General features: G+C 38.7%; 1 protein-coding gene across 3 annotated transcripts in view; it reads left to right on the top strand.

Moving 5' to 3' along the window:
• Window positions 1-524: 524 nt before the first annotated feature.
• GNAL (G protein subunit alpha L) overlaps window positions 525-17,003 on the top strand; it is a 202,236-nt gene continuing 185,757 nt past the window's right edge. The window contains exon 1 of one of the 3 annotated variants that reach the window (XM_019711347.3): window positions 525-1,157. In XM_019711347.3, the coding sequence (XP_019566906.2) occupies window positions 806-1,157 (352 nt within the window). In that variant the 5' untranslated portion in view covers window positions 525-805. The remainder of the gene's footprint in view (window positions 1,158-17,003) is intronic. The other 2 variants (XM_019711346.3, XM_074340381.2) reach the window with 2 other exon arrangements.

Here is a 17,003-nt window from a genome sequence, read left to right as displayed (position 1 = left end):
GTATAATAGTATTAAAGTAGGGAACAAAAGTGTACGCAAGTATGTGCTTGTGTGTTAGATGTGAGCTTGAAAAAGGAGCGGTCAGATGCAGACATCTCTGCAGGTAATATAGTCAGGAATGTAAGATCTTAAAGCTATCATCTGTATCCCTTCACCCGCCTTTCCGTTCTTATTTACCACTTTCCCAAGATCAAAACCACAGCGATTTTAAGTGCTGTAATGGCCCCTCCGATTGGTGACACCACCACCAGCGCCACTGCGGCACTGTCCACAGCTGAGCGCAGAGCGCCGGCAGCGCTATTTACGGTATCGAAGACCCGCACGCGCGGCGTCTTGGGGGTCGGCCCAGGCGGCGATATTTACGGTAACTAGACGTGGATCTGGTGGCGGTATTTATAGTAATGTGGACTAGCCAAGACTGAGGTATTTACGGTCACGGGAGACGACCGTTGCGGCCGTATTTACGGTAAAGAGAGCCGTTTGGGTGGCGGTATATACGGTAACGGGGGGGCTGGCCAGGGAGACTGTATTTACGGTAAAGAGGGCCGGGCTCGTGGAGGTCCGTCAGCTGGGCCGGCTCTCCGCCTGATCAGGTGATCTCCGGCCCAGGCAGCCACCACCCCCTGCGCCCAGCGGAAAATGCAAAATGGCCCTCCAGGGCAGTGAGGGGCCGTGGCCCTGGGTTCGGGCTGGCCGCAACCCCACCCTGGGTCCAGGTGCAGTCCACTCCCGCCTCGGAGCTGGGGCCCTGGCGTGAGCCCGGCGCCAGTCGTCCCCGCGTTCCTCGCGCCCGCGCCGCGCCCACATGGGTCTGTGTTACAGTCTGCGACCGCTGCTCTTTGGAGATCCGCAGGATACCCCCTGCGTGGGCTCGGAACCGCCCGCGGGGGGCGCGTGGCCGGGCCTGGCCCTGACCTCGGCCCCAGCGGCGGGGGGAGATGCGGCGCGGATCCCGCTCCCAACGGGCGCCGGCGGGAGCCTGGCGTGCGCGCGGCCCAAAGCCTCCCCGAAGAAAGAGGGGCGGCGACGCCCGGACCAGCTGCGCGCTGAAGAGCGCGAGGCCGAGCGGGAGGCGAGGAAAGTCAGCAGGGGCATCGACCGCATGCTCCGGGAGCAGAAGCGAGACCTGCAGCAGACGCACCGGCTCCTGCTGCTGGGTAGGTGCAGTCGGCGCACGGAGCGCACGAGCTCAGGGCGGGGAAACCCGCGCAGCTCCTGCGGGCTCTCTGGACGTCTACGTCCTGGAGGGGAGGGCCGCTGTCATCCCCGCACGGGGTAGGCGGGATCCAGGGCGGTTTGTCTGTCTTAAATTCTGCGCGGAATGATTTTTATCCTGACAATATTTACTTCTGTGATCTGGAACATAACCCACTACCCGGTGATTTTATTATTTTCCACACCCTGCGGTTTTTGACCGCTCGCTCACTTGTTACTAATTAATGAGTTTCTCTGGGAATTTCCTCCCCTCAATTGATTTATTTCCACAGTATGTAATCCACAAGGATGGCTAACTCGAGCATCTCATTTCCTGCAACAGTAATAGTCATGCTGCACTTTAAGAACACAAATGAAAGGAGATTTATACGGCCTTTTAGCTTGACCACAAAGCTTTTATTCCAATTACAGAATAATAACAGTTGTCGGTAGGTGTGGCTTGTTACCTTTGGAGAAATAACTTCAACAGCTGAAGATATGGCACTTCTGTTTCATTGAATAAGTTAAACCCCGGTGTTCTCAGAATGTTTGCTCCTCTTTCAGAAGCAGAATAGCGAGGCAGGCTCCCCAGTGCTGTTCGCTGTGCTAACTGCATGCAAGAAAGTGGGTACAAAATCACCAGCGTTTTAAAGTAATAAACTGCATGATTTGCCAGTATTTTCTTAGAGCTTCAGCTGTAGCAAGCATAATAGTCCCTCTACGAGTTAACCGGAAAACATTTTCCATGCACTCTACTGTAGAATCAAAGAAAAAAATCATGAAATCCTGGTGCTACTGGTTGCCTTTTAAATTTTACGGCGGAAAGAAAAAAAATTTTTTTGAGATGTAGGCGTTTGACCCAAATTTTGTGATAGATAAGAACGAATAATTGTTCAGTTCTGTACGTCTATTCCATGACGTAGGATCCCTGCTTATAAATGAATGTGACTTTTAGTTAAGATCTAGAGAACAATTAAGTCTTCGGTTTGAAAGTGCTCACCCACTGCAAGAATAAATAATTAAAACAAGACAAACCTAGATTCTGTAACCTGGTGAAATATCTGAGTTCTAAGATAAAAGGACAGTTTTGGGGGAGAGAAATAGAAGAAAACAATAAATAAACAAGCAGTTTGCCTAAGGGGACAGCAGACCACATCAGAAGCAGAATTCTCATCTATGGTGCTAATTTATAGAATCATACAGAGCAATGTTTCCAGAGGTCTGAAAATAGAGAATTGTAATCCTAGAGTTTCATATCTCATTAAACCATTGTGTGTGAGGGTAAAATAGATTTTCAGATATAGAAGTAACCAGAGTATCCCACCCACATATTTTTCTGAAAAGAAATACATTAGAAATTATTCCAGCCAAATCTTTTAAAAATGTATCAGATTAAAATAACTCAAAAAAGAGAGGATTGTGGTCTAAATAGATAAGAGAATAAAATAAGGTCTAGAGTTGCGGTGATACAATGTTGTTTCAATGTGATTGTGCAGTTGAGCAGAAGTTTTGTTTTAAAAAAAATAAAAGGGTATTGGGGAGACCACTTCATGGACGGTGTAGGTGCCTGACCAGGCGGTGTGCTCCTGAAGCTGAAGCTGAATAGTGATGGGTGTCGACTGTGGTTCTATATATGGTCATGGGATGTGGCGTGCAGCATGGGGAATGGGGTCAGTGGAACTGTGGCAGCTATGTTTGATGTCGGAGGGGTGGTAGATTGGGGGATTGGGATTGTCACTTTGTGAGGGGTGTAAATGTCTATTACATTGTTTTGAATACCTGAAACTAATAAAAATAAAAGGATGTGTGAAGCAGAAGATGCTTGCGATACATAAAAATTAATAAACTTAAAATTCCATGAAAGAGAACTGGGAGATTGGATCTAAAGAATGGACTTGTGAACTCCAAAGAGCCGACTTCTTGTAACACATGTTGAAAGACTCTCCTTCTTAAAGACCTTATCTCATAGCCTAATACGGCTTGTATATCAACATCATATCTGAAATGACAATGAATCAAGTGACTGCACACTTTGGAGGGAAAGTATCTTCCACCCAATGATGTCAACAGTAAAACACTGTTGTATCAGATGGACATTGTTTATCAGCTTTAATGTAGATTTGAATTAAACACAGAGCGTTTCTTGGTTTTGTTAGGATTTAGAATGAATTTAAGTGGAAGTCATTGAATCAGAAGCCTAATTTACAGACCCTTAATATCCTCAAATGCTTGCTTCCGCTGCCGTTGTGTTTAATAGCCTTTTATCTCACTCACTGACCCCATTCATTTAATTCTGAAAATGTGCATTGCAGGACAGGGAACTCATAGGTTCAGGAAGGACACTCTTGCTTCAGGGCCCTTCTTTACTCCATGCCCATTAGTCTTAGGCTAGTCCCATCTTCCAAGATGATATCTCCTCCAGGAGACCTGCCCAGCATCCTCCAGTGGAAATAAATGTTTAATTCCCTTGTGTCGGTGTTGATTTATATTTGCACCTCTCATATAGCACATTGTTACAGTCAGCATGGCTTCATTGGTGCCTTCATGTGCTCTGACTCCTCATGAGTCCATCCCGATGAGCTGAACTTTGTTTCCTGCACAGAACTAAGACCTGTATAACCCACACAGCGCTAAGAGCAGAAGAGTCTGGGAGCCACCATGACAATGACGGATTCGTGGCAGGAGTGATATGGTCCCATTTTAACTTTCAGATGGAGCACTCTTTCAGGCATGGTAAAATGTAGGGGTTGCAGGAGTGGGATGGAGATAAGATGAAAAATCCAGTTAGAAGACAACAGGTCCAGAATGGCTCATAGATTTGGAACTAGAGCAGTATAGTAGAAATGGTGAAGGAATGTCCTTGGAGAAGTGGTCAGATGAGTGCATGTGGAGGGTTGATCGTGGGGAGGAATACGCAGGTAACTCACATCCAGAGCATGAGCTGTGTATTTGTCAGCTAAAGCTGCCATAACAAAATGACTGAGTGGCTTAAACAACAGACACTTATTTTCTCACAGTTCTTGAGACTTTAAGATTGAGGTCTAGCAGTATTGGTTTCTGGTGAGGCATCTCTCCTGGACACAACTGAGTCCAAAAGTCGTGTAAGAGTGTATGCCTTGTCTAAAAGAGGCAGTGCATCCTAGCTTCATCCCATTGTTGCCTTGTGAGAATGCAAACCCAATGTTGCCAGGTCTTCTGAATTTCCAAAATAAAATAGAAATACCCATTTTCATTTGAAACCTACTTATTTTTTAGCTTTGGCTCAAATTAATAAAACACAATCTATGTGACTGATGCAGTTCACAGGCTGCATCTTACCTCTGATCTATGTTAAGCCACACACATTTTCTGCAGGCTGTGCACTGAGCTCCAGGGACAGCAGCCCTGGGTCAATGCCAGTTAAAAGCACAATTGACAATGCTGGGTGTGAGATCAAGATATTTATCCAAACACATATTGCAAGCAAAGCCACATTCACCATTCTTCAGGTGAATTTTTCTGCCACTGAACTCATGGAATTACAGTAGATGCCACTGATTTTTCCATATCTTTTGTTGACTGACATAAATTCCCTGTTCAAAACTTTCCAATTAGGGAAGAGTCATCATGTACCACCTAACTATTCATTTGATATTATCCTTTTTCCAGATAATTATTCAAATTTAAAATGGGTACGGTTCATGCTTTTTGATTTATTAGTTTATTTCCTGTTGTATTTTTTGTGTGTTTGATATTTCTCTGATAGGAATACCTGTTTCAAGAAGGAAGCAATCTCTTTGGGACAGTTATTACTCCTCTTTTGTATTTGGCTATTACTATAAAACAGAATGCTGGCATGATTTCCTCTGAACATGTTTTTTTAATTTTTTTAAATGTCTTTTTCTTCATATTTTCCTTTTTTAAAATTAATTTTATTGGGCTGACAATGGTTGGTAAAATTACATAGGTTTCAAGTGTACAATTATATAATATATCTATATATCACATTGTGTGCTCACCACCAGAGTCAGTTCTCCTTCCATCACCATATATTTGACCCTCTTTACCCTCTTCTACAATCCCCTCTCCCCCCTTACCCTCTGGTAACCACTAAACTATTGTCTGTGTCTATGAGTTTTTGTTTCTTTATTTGTTTGTCTTATTCCTTTTTTGCCTTCAGTTTTATGTCCCATATATGAGTGAAATCATATGATTTTCGACTTTTTCTGTCTGACTTATTTCGCTTAGCATAATAATCTCAAGGTCCATCCATGTTGTCGCAAATGGCAGTATTTCATCTTTTCCTATGGCAGAATAGTATTCTATTGTATATATATACCACATCTTCTTCACCACTCATCTATCGAAGGACACTTTGGTTGTTTCCATGTCTTGGCCATCGTAAATAAAGCTGCAGTGAACATCAGAGTACATATACCTTTATAGATAAATGTTGTCAGATATTTTTGGGTATATACACAAGAGAGGGATTGCTGGGTCATATGGTAATTCTAGTCTTAATTTTTTGAGGAACCTCCACACTGCCTTCCATAGCAGCTGCACCAGTCTGCATTCCCACCAGCAGTATATGAGGGTTCTTTTTTCTCCACAACCTCTCCAACACTTGTTATTATTTGTCTTGTTGATGATAGCCATTCTAGCTGGTGTGAGGTGGTATCTCATTGTTGTTTTCATATGCATTTCCCTAATAGCTATTGAAGTTGATCATTTTTTCATATATCTGTTGGCCATTTGTATGTCATCTTGGTGGAAGTGTCTGTTCATATCCTCTGCCTATTTTTAAATTGGATTGTTTGTCTTTTTTTGATGAGTTGGATGAGTTCACTATATATTTTGGACATTATCCCTTACTGGAAGCGTTGCTTGCAAACATCTCCCTTTAAGTTGGTTCCCTACATTTTGTTGATGGTTTCTTTTGCTGTGCAGAAGCTTTTTAGTTTGATATAGTCCCTTTAATTTATTTTAGCTTATACTTCCCTGGCCTTTAAGGTCAAATTCACAAATTCCTCTTTGAAGCTGATGTTCATAAGTTTAGTAGCTATGCTGTCTTCTATGCAGTTTGTTGTTTCAGGTCTTATGCTTAGGTCTTTGATCCATTCTGAGTTAATTTTGGTGTATGGTGATAGACAGCAATCTAGTATCATTCTTTTGCACATGGCTTTCCAATTTTCCCAGCTCCATTTATTGAAGAGGTTTTCTTTTCTCCACTGTGTGTTTTTGGCTCCTTTGTCAAAAGTTATCTGTCCATATTTATGTGGGTTTATTTCTGGGTTCTCAGTGCTATTCCATTGGTCTGTGTGTCTGTTTTTCTGCCAATACCATGCTGTTTTGATTATTGTTACTCTGTAGAACAAGCTGAAGTCAGGGAATGTGATACCTCCAGCATTGTTCTTTTTCTTAGGATTGCTTTGCTACTCCAGATCTTTTGTGATTTCCATACAAATTTGATGATTTTTTTGTTCTGTTTCATTAAAAACTGCCATTGGGATTTTGATGTGGATTGCATTATATCTGTATATTGCTTTGGGTAATACAGCTATTTTAACTATGTTGATTCTTCCAGTCAATGAACATGGAATGTTTTTCTATTTCTTTGTGTCTTCCTCAATTTCTTTTTGAAATGTCTTATAGTTTTCAGTGTACAGGTCCTTCACATCCTTTGTTCAGTTTATTCCTAGGTATTTTATTCTTTTTGTTGCAATTGCAAAAGGAATTCTTTTTCATTACTTTTTCTGAAATTTCATTGTTAGTGTATAGGAATACAATGGATTTTGTACATTGATTTTGTAGCTGGCAACTTTATTATATTCATTTATTGTTTCTGATAGCTTTTTGGTGGAGTCTTTAGGGTTTTCTACGTAAAGAATCATGTCACCTTCAAAAAGTGACAATTTAACTTCTTCATTCTCAATTCATATCCCTTTTATTTATTTCTCTTGCCTGATTGCTCTGGCTAGGACTTCCAATACTATGTTGAAAAGCAGTGGTGAAAGGAGACAACTCTGTCTTGTTCTGAACATAGGCAATGGGCTTCAGTTTTTCACCGTTAGTTATGATATTGGCTTAGGGTTTGTCATATATGGCCATTATTATGTTAAGGTATTTTCCTTCTTATTTTTTAAAGTTAACTGGGGTGACAATTGTTAGTAAAGTTACATGAATTTCAATTCAGGTGTACAATTCTGTATTACATCTTCTATAAATCACACTGTGTGTTCACCCCGCAGAGTCAGTTCTTCTTATGTCACCATATATTTGATCCCTTTTACCTTCGTCTACCACCCACATCCCCTCTTACCCTCTGGTAACCACTAAACTATTATCTGTGTCTATGAGTTTTCGTTTCTCATTTGTTTGTCTTGTTCTTTTGTTGTTTTTGATTCATATACCACATATCAGTGAAATTATATGGTTCTCTGCTTTTCCTGTCTGACTTACTTCGCCTAGCATTGTAATCTCAAGATACATCAATGTTGTCACAAATGGTCCTATATCATCTTTTCTTACCGCCGAATAGTATTCCATTGTGTGTATATATCACAACTTCTTTATCCATTCATCTATCGAAGAACATTTTGGTTGTTTCCATGTCTTGGCCACCGTAAATAAAGCTGCAATGAACATTGGAGCACACGTGTCTTTATGGATAACTGTTTTCAGATTTTTTGGATAGATACCCAGGAGAGGGATTGCTGGGTCATATGGTAATTCTATTCGTAATTTTTTGAGGAACCTCCACACTGCCTTCCATAACGGCTGCACCAGTCTGCATTCCCACCAACAATGTATGAGGGTTCCTTTTTTTCCACTGCCTCTCCAACACTTGTTACTATTTGTCTTGTTGATGATAGCCATTCTAATTGGGGTGAGGTGATATCTCATTGTGGTTTTGATTTGCATTTCTCTGATGATTAGTGATGTTGAGCATTTTTTCATATGTCTATTTACCATTTGTATGTCCTCTTTGGAGAAATGTCTCTTCAGGTCCTCTGCCCATTTTTCAATTGGGTTGTTTGTTTTTTTCTTCTTCAGTTGTGTGAGTTCCTTGTATATTTTGGATATTAGCCCCTTATCGGGGCACTGTTTGTAAAAATCTTCTCCCATTCAGTTGGTGGCCTCTTTATTTTGTCGATGGTTTCCTTTGCTGTGGAGAAGCTTTTAAGTTTGATATAGTCCCATTCATTTATTTCAGCTTTTACTTCCCTTGCTTTAGAGTCAAATTCATAAAATGCTCTTTGAACCCAAGGTCCATAAGTTTAGTACCTATGTTTTCTTCTATGCTGTTTATTGTTTCCAGTCTTATGTTTAGGTCTTTGATCCATTTTGAGCTAATTTTGGTACATGGTGACCAATAGCAGTCTAGTTTCATTCTTTTGCACATGGCTTTCCAATTCTCCCAGCACCATTTATTGAAGAGGCTGTCTTTTCTCCATGTTCTTTGCTTCTTTGTCAGAAATGATCTGTCCATATTTATGTGGTTATTTCTGGGTTCTCAATTCTATTCCATTTGTCTATGTGTCTGGTTTTGCGAGTACCATGTTGTTTTGATTATTGCTGCCCTGTAGTACCACCTAAAGTCAGGGAGTGTGATACCTCCAGCATTCTTCTTTTTTCTTAAGATTGCTTTGGCTATTCGAGGTCTTTTGTGGTTCCAAACAAAACTGATAATTTTTTGTTCTATTTCTTTTAAAAATGCCATTAGGATTTTGATGGGGATCGCATTAAATCTGCATATTGCTTTGGATAATTTGTCCCTTTTAACTATGTTGATTCTTCCAATCCATGAGTACAGAATGTTACTCCATTTCTTTGTGTCTTCTTCAATTTCTTTAAAAAATGTCTTATAGTTTTCAGCATATAGGTCTTTCACATCCTTGGTTAAGTTTATTCCTAGGTACTTTATTCTTTTTTGCTGTAATTGCAAAAGGAATTGTGTTTTTTTATTTCTTTTTCTGAGATTTCATTGTTAGTATATAGGAATGCAATGGACTTTTGTACGTTGATTTTGTAGCCGGCAACTTTACTATATTCATTGATTGTTTCTAATAGCTTTTTAGTGGAGTCTTTAAGGTTTTCTATATATAGCATCATGTCATCTGCAAAGAGTGATAATTTAAATTCTTCATTCCCAATTTGGATGTCTTTTATTTCTTTCTCTTGCCTGATTGTTCTGGCGAGGCCTTCCAACACTATGTTGAAAAGCAGAGATGATAGGCAACAGCCCTGTTGTGTACCTGAAAGTGTAGAGCTAAGGGCTTCAGTTTTTCACCGTTAATTATGAGATTAGCTGAGGGTTTGTCTATATGGCCTTTATTATGTTAAGGTATTTTCCTTCTATACCTATTTTATTAAGTATTTTAATCACAAATAGATGTTGTATCTTGTGAAATGCTTTTCCTGCATGAATTGATACAATCATATGATTTTTGTCCTTCATTTTCTTTATGTAATGTATCACATTGATGGATTTGCATATGTTGAACCATCTTTGTGCCCCTGGGATGAACGCCACTTGGTTGTGATAATCTTTTTAATGCATTGTTGCATTCGATTTGCTACAATTATGTTTAGGATTTTTGCATCTGTATTCATCAGAGCTATTGGTCTGTAGTTTTCTTTTTTGTGTTGTCCTTACCAGGTTTTGGTATCAGGGTAATGATGGCCTCATAAAATGAGTTAGGGAGTATTGTCTCTTCCTCAATTTTTTGGAACAGTTTGAGCAGGATAGGTATTAGATCCTCTTTGAAGGTTTGATAAAATGAACTAGTGAAGCTATCTGGTTCCAGGGGACTTTTGCTTTTGGGAAGGTTTTGGATGACTGATTCAATTTCCTTACTGGTGATCGGTCCATTTAGATTTTCCAATTCTTCATGATTCAGCCTAGGGAGTTTATACGTTTCTAAGAACTTGTCTGTTTCTTCCAGGTTATTGAATTTGGTGACATATAGTCCTTCATAGTATTCTTGGATGATCCTTTGTATTTCTGTGGAATACGTGTTAAGTTCCCCTCTTTCATTTATGATTTTGTTTGTTAGTGTCATCTGTCTTTTCATCTTAGTGAGGCTAGCCAAGGGTTTGTCAATTTTGTTAATCTTTTCAAAGAACCAGTTCTTTGTCACGTTAATTTTTTCTATTGTCTTTTTGTTCTCTATTTCATTTAGTTCTGCTCTGATTTTTATTATTTCCTTTCTTCTGCTGACCTTGAGTTTCATTTGTTCTTCTTTATTATTTGGGATTTTTCTTGTTTCTCGAGATAGGCCTGTAATGATATATATTACCCTCTTAAAACTGCTTTCGCCCCATCCCAAAAATTTTGGTAGCATGTATTTTCATTGTCATTTGTTTCTATGTATCTTTTATCTCTCCTCTTATTTCTTCTTTGACCTGGTTGTTCTTTAAAAGTATGTCATTTAATCTCCACATATTTGTGGTTTTTCTTGCTTTCTTTTTGCAGTTAGTGTCCAATTTCAAAGCCTTGTGATCAGAGAATATGCTTGGTATGATTTCGATCTTCTTAAATTTGCTGAGGCTAGTTTTATGTCCCAACATGGTCTATCCTTGAGAATGTTCCATGTACACTAGAAAACAATGTATAATCTGATGTTCTATGATGACGGTCTCTATAAATGTCAATTTATCCATTTTATCTAATGTGTCATTTACAGCTCCTATTTCTTTATTTTCTGTTTGGATGATCTATCCATAGCTGTCAATGATGTACTTAGTTCCCCTAGTATAATTGTGTTTTGGTCAATTTCTCCCTTTAGTTCTGTTATTAGTTGCTTGGTATATTTCGGTGGTCCCTAATTGGGGGCATAAATATTGATGATTGTTATGTCTTCTTGTTGTATAGTCCCCTTTACCATTATGAAATGTCCATCTTTGTCTCTTGTTACCTTTATTACCCTGAAGTCTATTTCATCTGATATCAGTATGGATACACCTGACTTTCTCTGGATACCATTTGCCTCGCATGCCAATTTCCACCTTTTCACTTTGAGTCTATGTTTGTCCTTGTAGCTGAGATGTGCCTCTTGGAGACAGCATGTGGTTGGGTTTAGTTTTTTTATCCAATCTGCTACTCTGTGCCTTTTTATTGGTGAGTTCAGTCCATTTACATTTAGAGTGATTATTGGTATGTGGGGATTTCCTATCATTCTATCTTTAGTTTTCTGGTAAGACTGTGTCTCCATTGTTTCTTTGCCTTTTTGTTGTTGTCTATTATTTCTGTGTGGTGGTATTCTATGATTTTTCCCTTTGTTTCCTCTTTTATTACGTTACATGTTTCAGTTCTGTTGTGTTTTTTGTTTTTTGTTTTTTTTGGAGTGGTTACCATTAAGTTTATGTAAAAGAAAGTTTGATATTTAGAGTATTCCATTTTCTTCAGCGTGCTTACTTTCACCATTCCCATATTCTGGTTCAGGACTTTACTCTCCCCCCTTTTATGTTTTGGTTGCCACAAATTGTCCCTGTTGATGTTGGTCAAATAGCCTCCTTTAGTATTTTTTGTAGTGCAGGTCATGCGTTAGAAAATTCCCTCAGCTTCTGTATCTCTGGAAAGGTCTTTATTCCTCCTTCATATCTAAAGGATATATTTGCTGGGTATATTAGTCTTGACTCATAATTTCTCTCTTTCAATAGTTTGAATATTTGGTTCCTCTCCCTCCTGGCTTGTAGAGTTTCTGCCGAAAAATCTGATGATATTCTAATGGCTTTCCTTTGTAGGTTACCATCTTCTTTTCCCTGGCTGCCTTGAGGATTTTTTCTTTGTTGTGTTTTGACAGCTTCAATACAACGTGCCTTGGAGAAGGCCTGTTGGGGTTAATTAGCTATTATATTTGCTTCTTGGATTTGAGGATCCAGTTCTTTCCACAAGTTTAGGGAGTTCTCATCAGCTATTTGTTTGAATATACTCTCTGTTCCCTTCTATCTTTCTTCTCCTGGTATGCCCATTATTCTTATATTGCTCTTTCCGATAGAGTCAGAAAGTTCTTGTAGAGTTCTTTCATTTCTTTTAAGTCTCAAGTCTCTTTCTTCTCCCATCTGTGTCATTTCCAGAATTGTATCTTCAATGTCACTGATTCTTTCCTCCATCTGGTCAATTCTACTACCTTAGCTGGCTATTTAATTCTTCATTTCTTTTATTGAGTTCTTAATCTCCAGAAATTCTATTTGGTTCTTTTTTAAAATTTCAATCTCTTTGGTAAAATGTTCATTTTGTTCTTTAATTGTGTTTCTGAGTTCATTAAACTGCCTGTCTGTGTTTTCTTGCATCTTGTTGAGTTATTTAAGAACTGCAATCTTGAATCCTCTGTTATGTAAGTTACATATTTCTATATCTTTAAGTTCATTTCTGGAGACCTTTCATTTTCTTTCTGAGCTGTCTTGTTGCCTTGGTTATTGATGGCCATTAATGATTTATTATTTCTCTTCCTAGACATCTACAGGAGTGGGTTCTGCAACAGGTTGATATCAACAGGTTGATAGAAACAGGTTGATACAAAGGGGTCTTTCTTTTGTTTTCCAGTAAGTGTTGGTAGAATGTTGTATTTTCTCTCCGAATGCAGCCATTTATTCTCTCTCACACTATAGTGTTATATTTTCTCTGCACTATTCAGTTTCTCACACAATGGGGGGATTCCCTGGAAGGCGGGCTTCTCCTCTGTGAACAGTTGGGCTTGGTCATACGTCACCACCTCCGTGGGGGGATGTGGAGAGCTTCTGAGGTTCCAAAGCTCTTCTTGCCCCAGATTCAGAGCCTGTGTGTTTCAGCAGCTCTGTTTAATCCTGCAGGGTTCCACCCAGATAGGTGGGGACAGGGGCAGGGTGAGTTGTGAGAGGTGGCCAGAGCAATGGTGGCGACCTCCACCACAACCAGTCCTGCTTCCATATCTCCCTCCCCTTTGCTGAAAGTAGTTGGTCTGTGAGTCCATGTCTCTGGACCACAGTTCTCAGAACTGCAAATATTCTGCCCTTTTGATCTGGCACTGCTACTCTTCTGCTTCTAGCACTGGGCCAGTGGGGGCAGGGCAAGCTCTGGAAGGGTAGGAAGGGGGCGGTTAGGCTCAGTCCCTAAGGTTTCATTCTCTTCTCGGCAGTGAGGGCTTAAACCACTATTTTAAGCCTTCTTCCCTCAGTCTTTGCTCCGAGGTGTCTGCCCTGAGCACTGGGTTCAGCCGTGTTATATGCTCTCCCTCAGGCCATAAACGGATTCCCAGTAGTCAGAGTTCTTCCCTCTCCCACAGCTGCGGTAGTTCCCGGATGCAGGGAGCTTAAAGCACCGAGCTAGGTCTTTGTGCTGCACCTGCTCAGCCCCATCTCCACACTTCTCCCTTCCCTCCTCTCCTGCTCATGTAATTTGCCCACCTTTAGGTGATTTCAGTAGTGTGCTTCTTAGTTTTGCCTGTCTGCAGCTCAGGGAGTACTTTGTGGAGTTATAGTTGTTCAATTTGTTGTAAATTCCAGGGAAGATTTCCAGAGGCTCACCTCACGCTGCCATTTGTATTACGTCACTCGGACTTTTTTTTTTTTTTTTTGGTGTTTTCCTTCTATAACCATTTTATTAAGTGTTTTAATCATAAATGGATGTTGTATCTTGTCAAATGCTTTTCTGCATCTATTGATATAATCATATGATTTTTATCTTTTATTTTGTTTATGTGATGTATCACATTGATCAATTTGCATATGTTGAACCATCCTTGTAACCCTAAAATTAACTCCACTTGATCGTGATTTATGAGCTTTCTAATGCATTGTTTTATTCAATTTGCTGGAATTTTGTTTAGAATTTTTGCATCTGTACTCATCAGAAATATTGTTCTGTAATTTTCGTTTTTTGTGTTATACTTACCAGGTTTGGTATCAGGGTAACATTCATCTCATAAAATGAGTTAGGAAGTATTGCCTCTTCTTCGATATTTTCGAAGAATTTGAGGAGCACAGGTATTAGATCCTCTTTGAATGTTTGGTAGAATTCACTAGTGAAGCCATCTGGTCCCAGACTTTTGCTTTTGGGAAAGTTTTGGATGACTGATTCAATTTCCTTACTGTTGATTGGTCAATTTAGATTTCCCAGTTCTTCATGATTCAACCTAGGAAGGCTATCTGTTTCTTAGAACTTGTCCATTTCTTCTATGTTATTGAATTTGGTGGTATATAGTCCATCATAGTATTCCTGTATGATCCTTTGTATTTCTGTGGCATCCGTGGTAACTTCTCATTTTTTTCTGATTTTCTTTATTTGTGTCTTTTCTCTTCTTATCTTAGTGAATCTAGCCAAGGGTTTGTCAATTATTAATCGTTTCAAAGAACCAGCTCTTTGTTGCATTAATTTTTTCTATTGTCTTTTTGTTCTCTATTTCATTTAGTTCTGCTCTGATTTTTATTATTTCCTTCATTCTGCTGACTTTTGGTTTCATTTGTTCTTTTTCTTGTTCTTTAAGGTGTAACATGAGAGGTTGTTTATCTGGGATTTTTCTTCTTTCTTGAGATAGGCCTGTAATGATATAAATTTCCCTCTTAAAACTGCTTTTGCTGCATCCCAAAAATTTTGGTAGGATGTCTTCTCATTCTCATTTGTTTCTATGTACCTTTTGATCTCTCCTCTTGTTTCTTCTTTGATCCAGTCATTCTTTAAAAGCATGTTGTTTAATCTCCACATATTTGTGGTCTTTACTGCTTTCTTTTTGAAGTTGATATCCAATTTCAAAGCCTTGTGTCAGCGAATATGCTTGGTATGATTTCTGTCTTCTTAAATTTCCTGAGGCTAGTTTTATGTCACAACATATGGTCTGTCTTTGGAATATTCCATGTACACTGGAAAAGAATGTATACTCTGGTGTTCTATGATGAAATGCTCTAAAATTGTCAATTATATCCATTTGGTCTAATGTGTCATTTAGGACTGATGTTTCCTTACTTATTTTCTGTTTGGATGATTTATCAATAGCTGTCAGTGATGTACTTACTATAATTGTGTTTTGGTCAATTTCTCCACTTAGTCTGTTAGTAGATTCTTTGCATATTTTGGTGCTCCCTGATTGGGAACATATGTATGTATTGTCTTCTTGTTGTATTGTCCTGTTTATCATTATGAAATGTCCATCTTTGTCTCTTGTTACCTTTTTTATCCTGAAGTCTGTTTCATCTGATATCAGTATGGCTACACACGATTTTCTCTGAATACCATTTGCTGGGAGTATAAATTTCCATTCTTTCACTTTGAGTCTATATTTGTCCTTGTAGCTGAGATGTATCTCTTGGAGGCATCATATGGTTGGTTTTAGTTTTTTAATCCAATCTGCTACTCTGTGCCTTTTTATTGGTGAATTCAGTCCATTTACATTTAGGGTGATTATTGATATATGAAGATTTCCTATATCCATTTTGTCTTTTGTTTTCTGGTATTTAGGTGTCTCCGTTGTTTCTTTGCTTTTTTGTTGCTGTCTATTATTTTAGTGTGGTGATTTTCCCCTAAGTTTCTTCTTTTTTATGGTATATATCTCACTCTGGATTTTTTTTTTTTTTTTTGAGTGGTTACCATTAAGCTTATTTAAAAGAAAGTTTTATGTATACAGTAGTCCTTTTTCTTCAGCATGTTTCTTATCTCCATTCCCCTTTGCAGATTCAGAGCTTTACTCTCTCCCCTTTTATGTTTCCCCACTTATGTTGTGAGTGATTTCTGAGTTACAGTAGCACATTGTCTTTTTCTTCTATTATTCCTTTCTGTTTTAAATGTTTCTATATTCTTTACCTTTTATGTTGTGTTCAAGTGTATAATGCCCCTATTTTGTGTAGGGGTTGCCATTTCCTGCTTCTGTCTGTCTGTTCATAATGTTACTCATGGTTTTGTATTCTTTTTGTTTTTTGTGTCAGGTCGAATAGCCTGCTTCAGTATTTCCTATAATGCAGGCCGTGTGTTAGAAAATTCCCTCAGCTTCTGTGTGTCTGGAAAGTCTTTATTCCTCCTTCATATCTAAAGGACATCTTTGCTGGATATATTATTCTTGGCTCATAATTTCTCTCTTTCAATAGCTTGAATATTTGATTCCAACCCCTCCTGGCTTTTAGAGTTTCTGCTGAAAAGTCTGATGCTGGTCTTATGGGCTTTCACTTATAGTTTACTGCTTTCTTTTCCCCAGGCTGCTGTGAGAATTATTTCTTTGTCATTAATTTTTGACAGCTTCAATCCAATGTGTCTTGGAGAAGACTTGTTGGGAATGAGGCAATTACCGTGTTTCCCAGAAAATAAGGCCTTGGCAGACCATCAGCTCTAATGCATCTTTTGGAGCAAAAATTAATGTGAGACCTGGTCTTACTTTACTTTAACATAAGACCGGGTCAATATAATATATAATATGATATAATATAATATAATGTAATATCCAGTCTTATTTTACTATAAGACTGGGTATAATTAATATAATATAATATAATATAATATAATATAATATAATACCCAGACTTATTTTACTATAATATAAGACCGGGTATAATATAATATAATATAATATAATATAATATAATATAATATAATATAATATAATATAATATAATATAATATAATACTGGGTCTTCTATTAACTTTTGCTCCAAAAGATGCATTAGAGCTGATTGTCCAACGAGGTCTTATTTTCAGGGAAACACAGTGGGTGTTCTGTTTGCATCTTGGATTCGAGGATCCAGTTCTTTCCACAAGTTTGGGAAGTTCTTGTTGACTGTTGTTTAAATATGCTCTCTTTTTCCCTTCCTTCTCTTCTCCTTCCAGTATGCCCATTATTCTTATGTTGCTCTTTCTAATTAAGTCA

This window comes from Rhinolophus sinicus, chromosome 4 (assembly GCF_057876585.1).
Source record: "Rhinolophus sinicus isolate RSI-liver-muscle chromosome 4, RSI-T2T, whole genome shotgun sequence".
Lineage (NCBI taxonomy): Eukaryota > Metazoa > Chordata > Mammalia > Chiroptera > Rhinolophidae > Rhinolophus > Rhinolophus sinicus.
The sequence above is the reverse complement of the archived record's forward strand: the minus strand, read 5'-3'. Positions and strand labels throughout refer to the sequence as shown.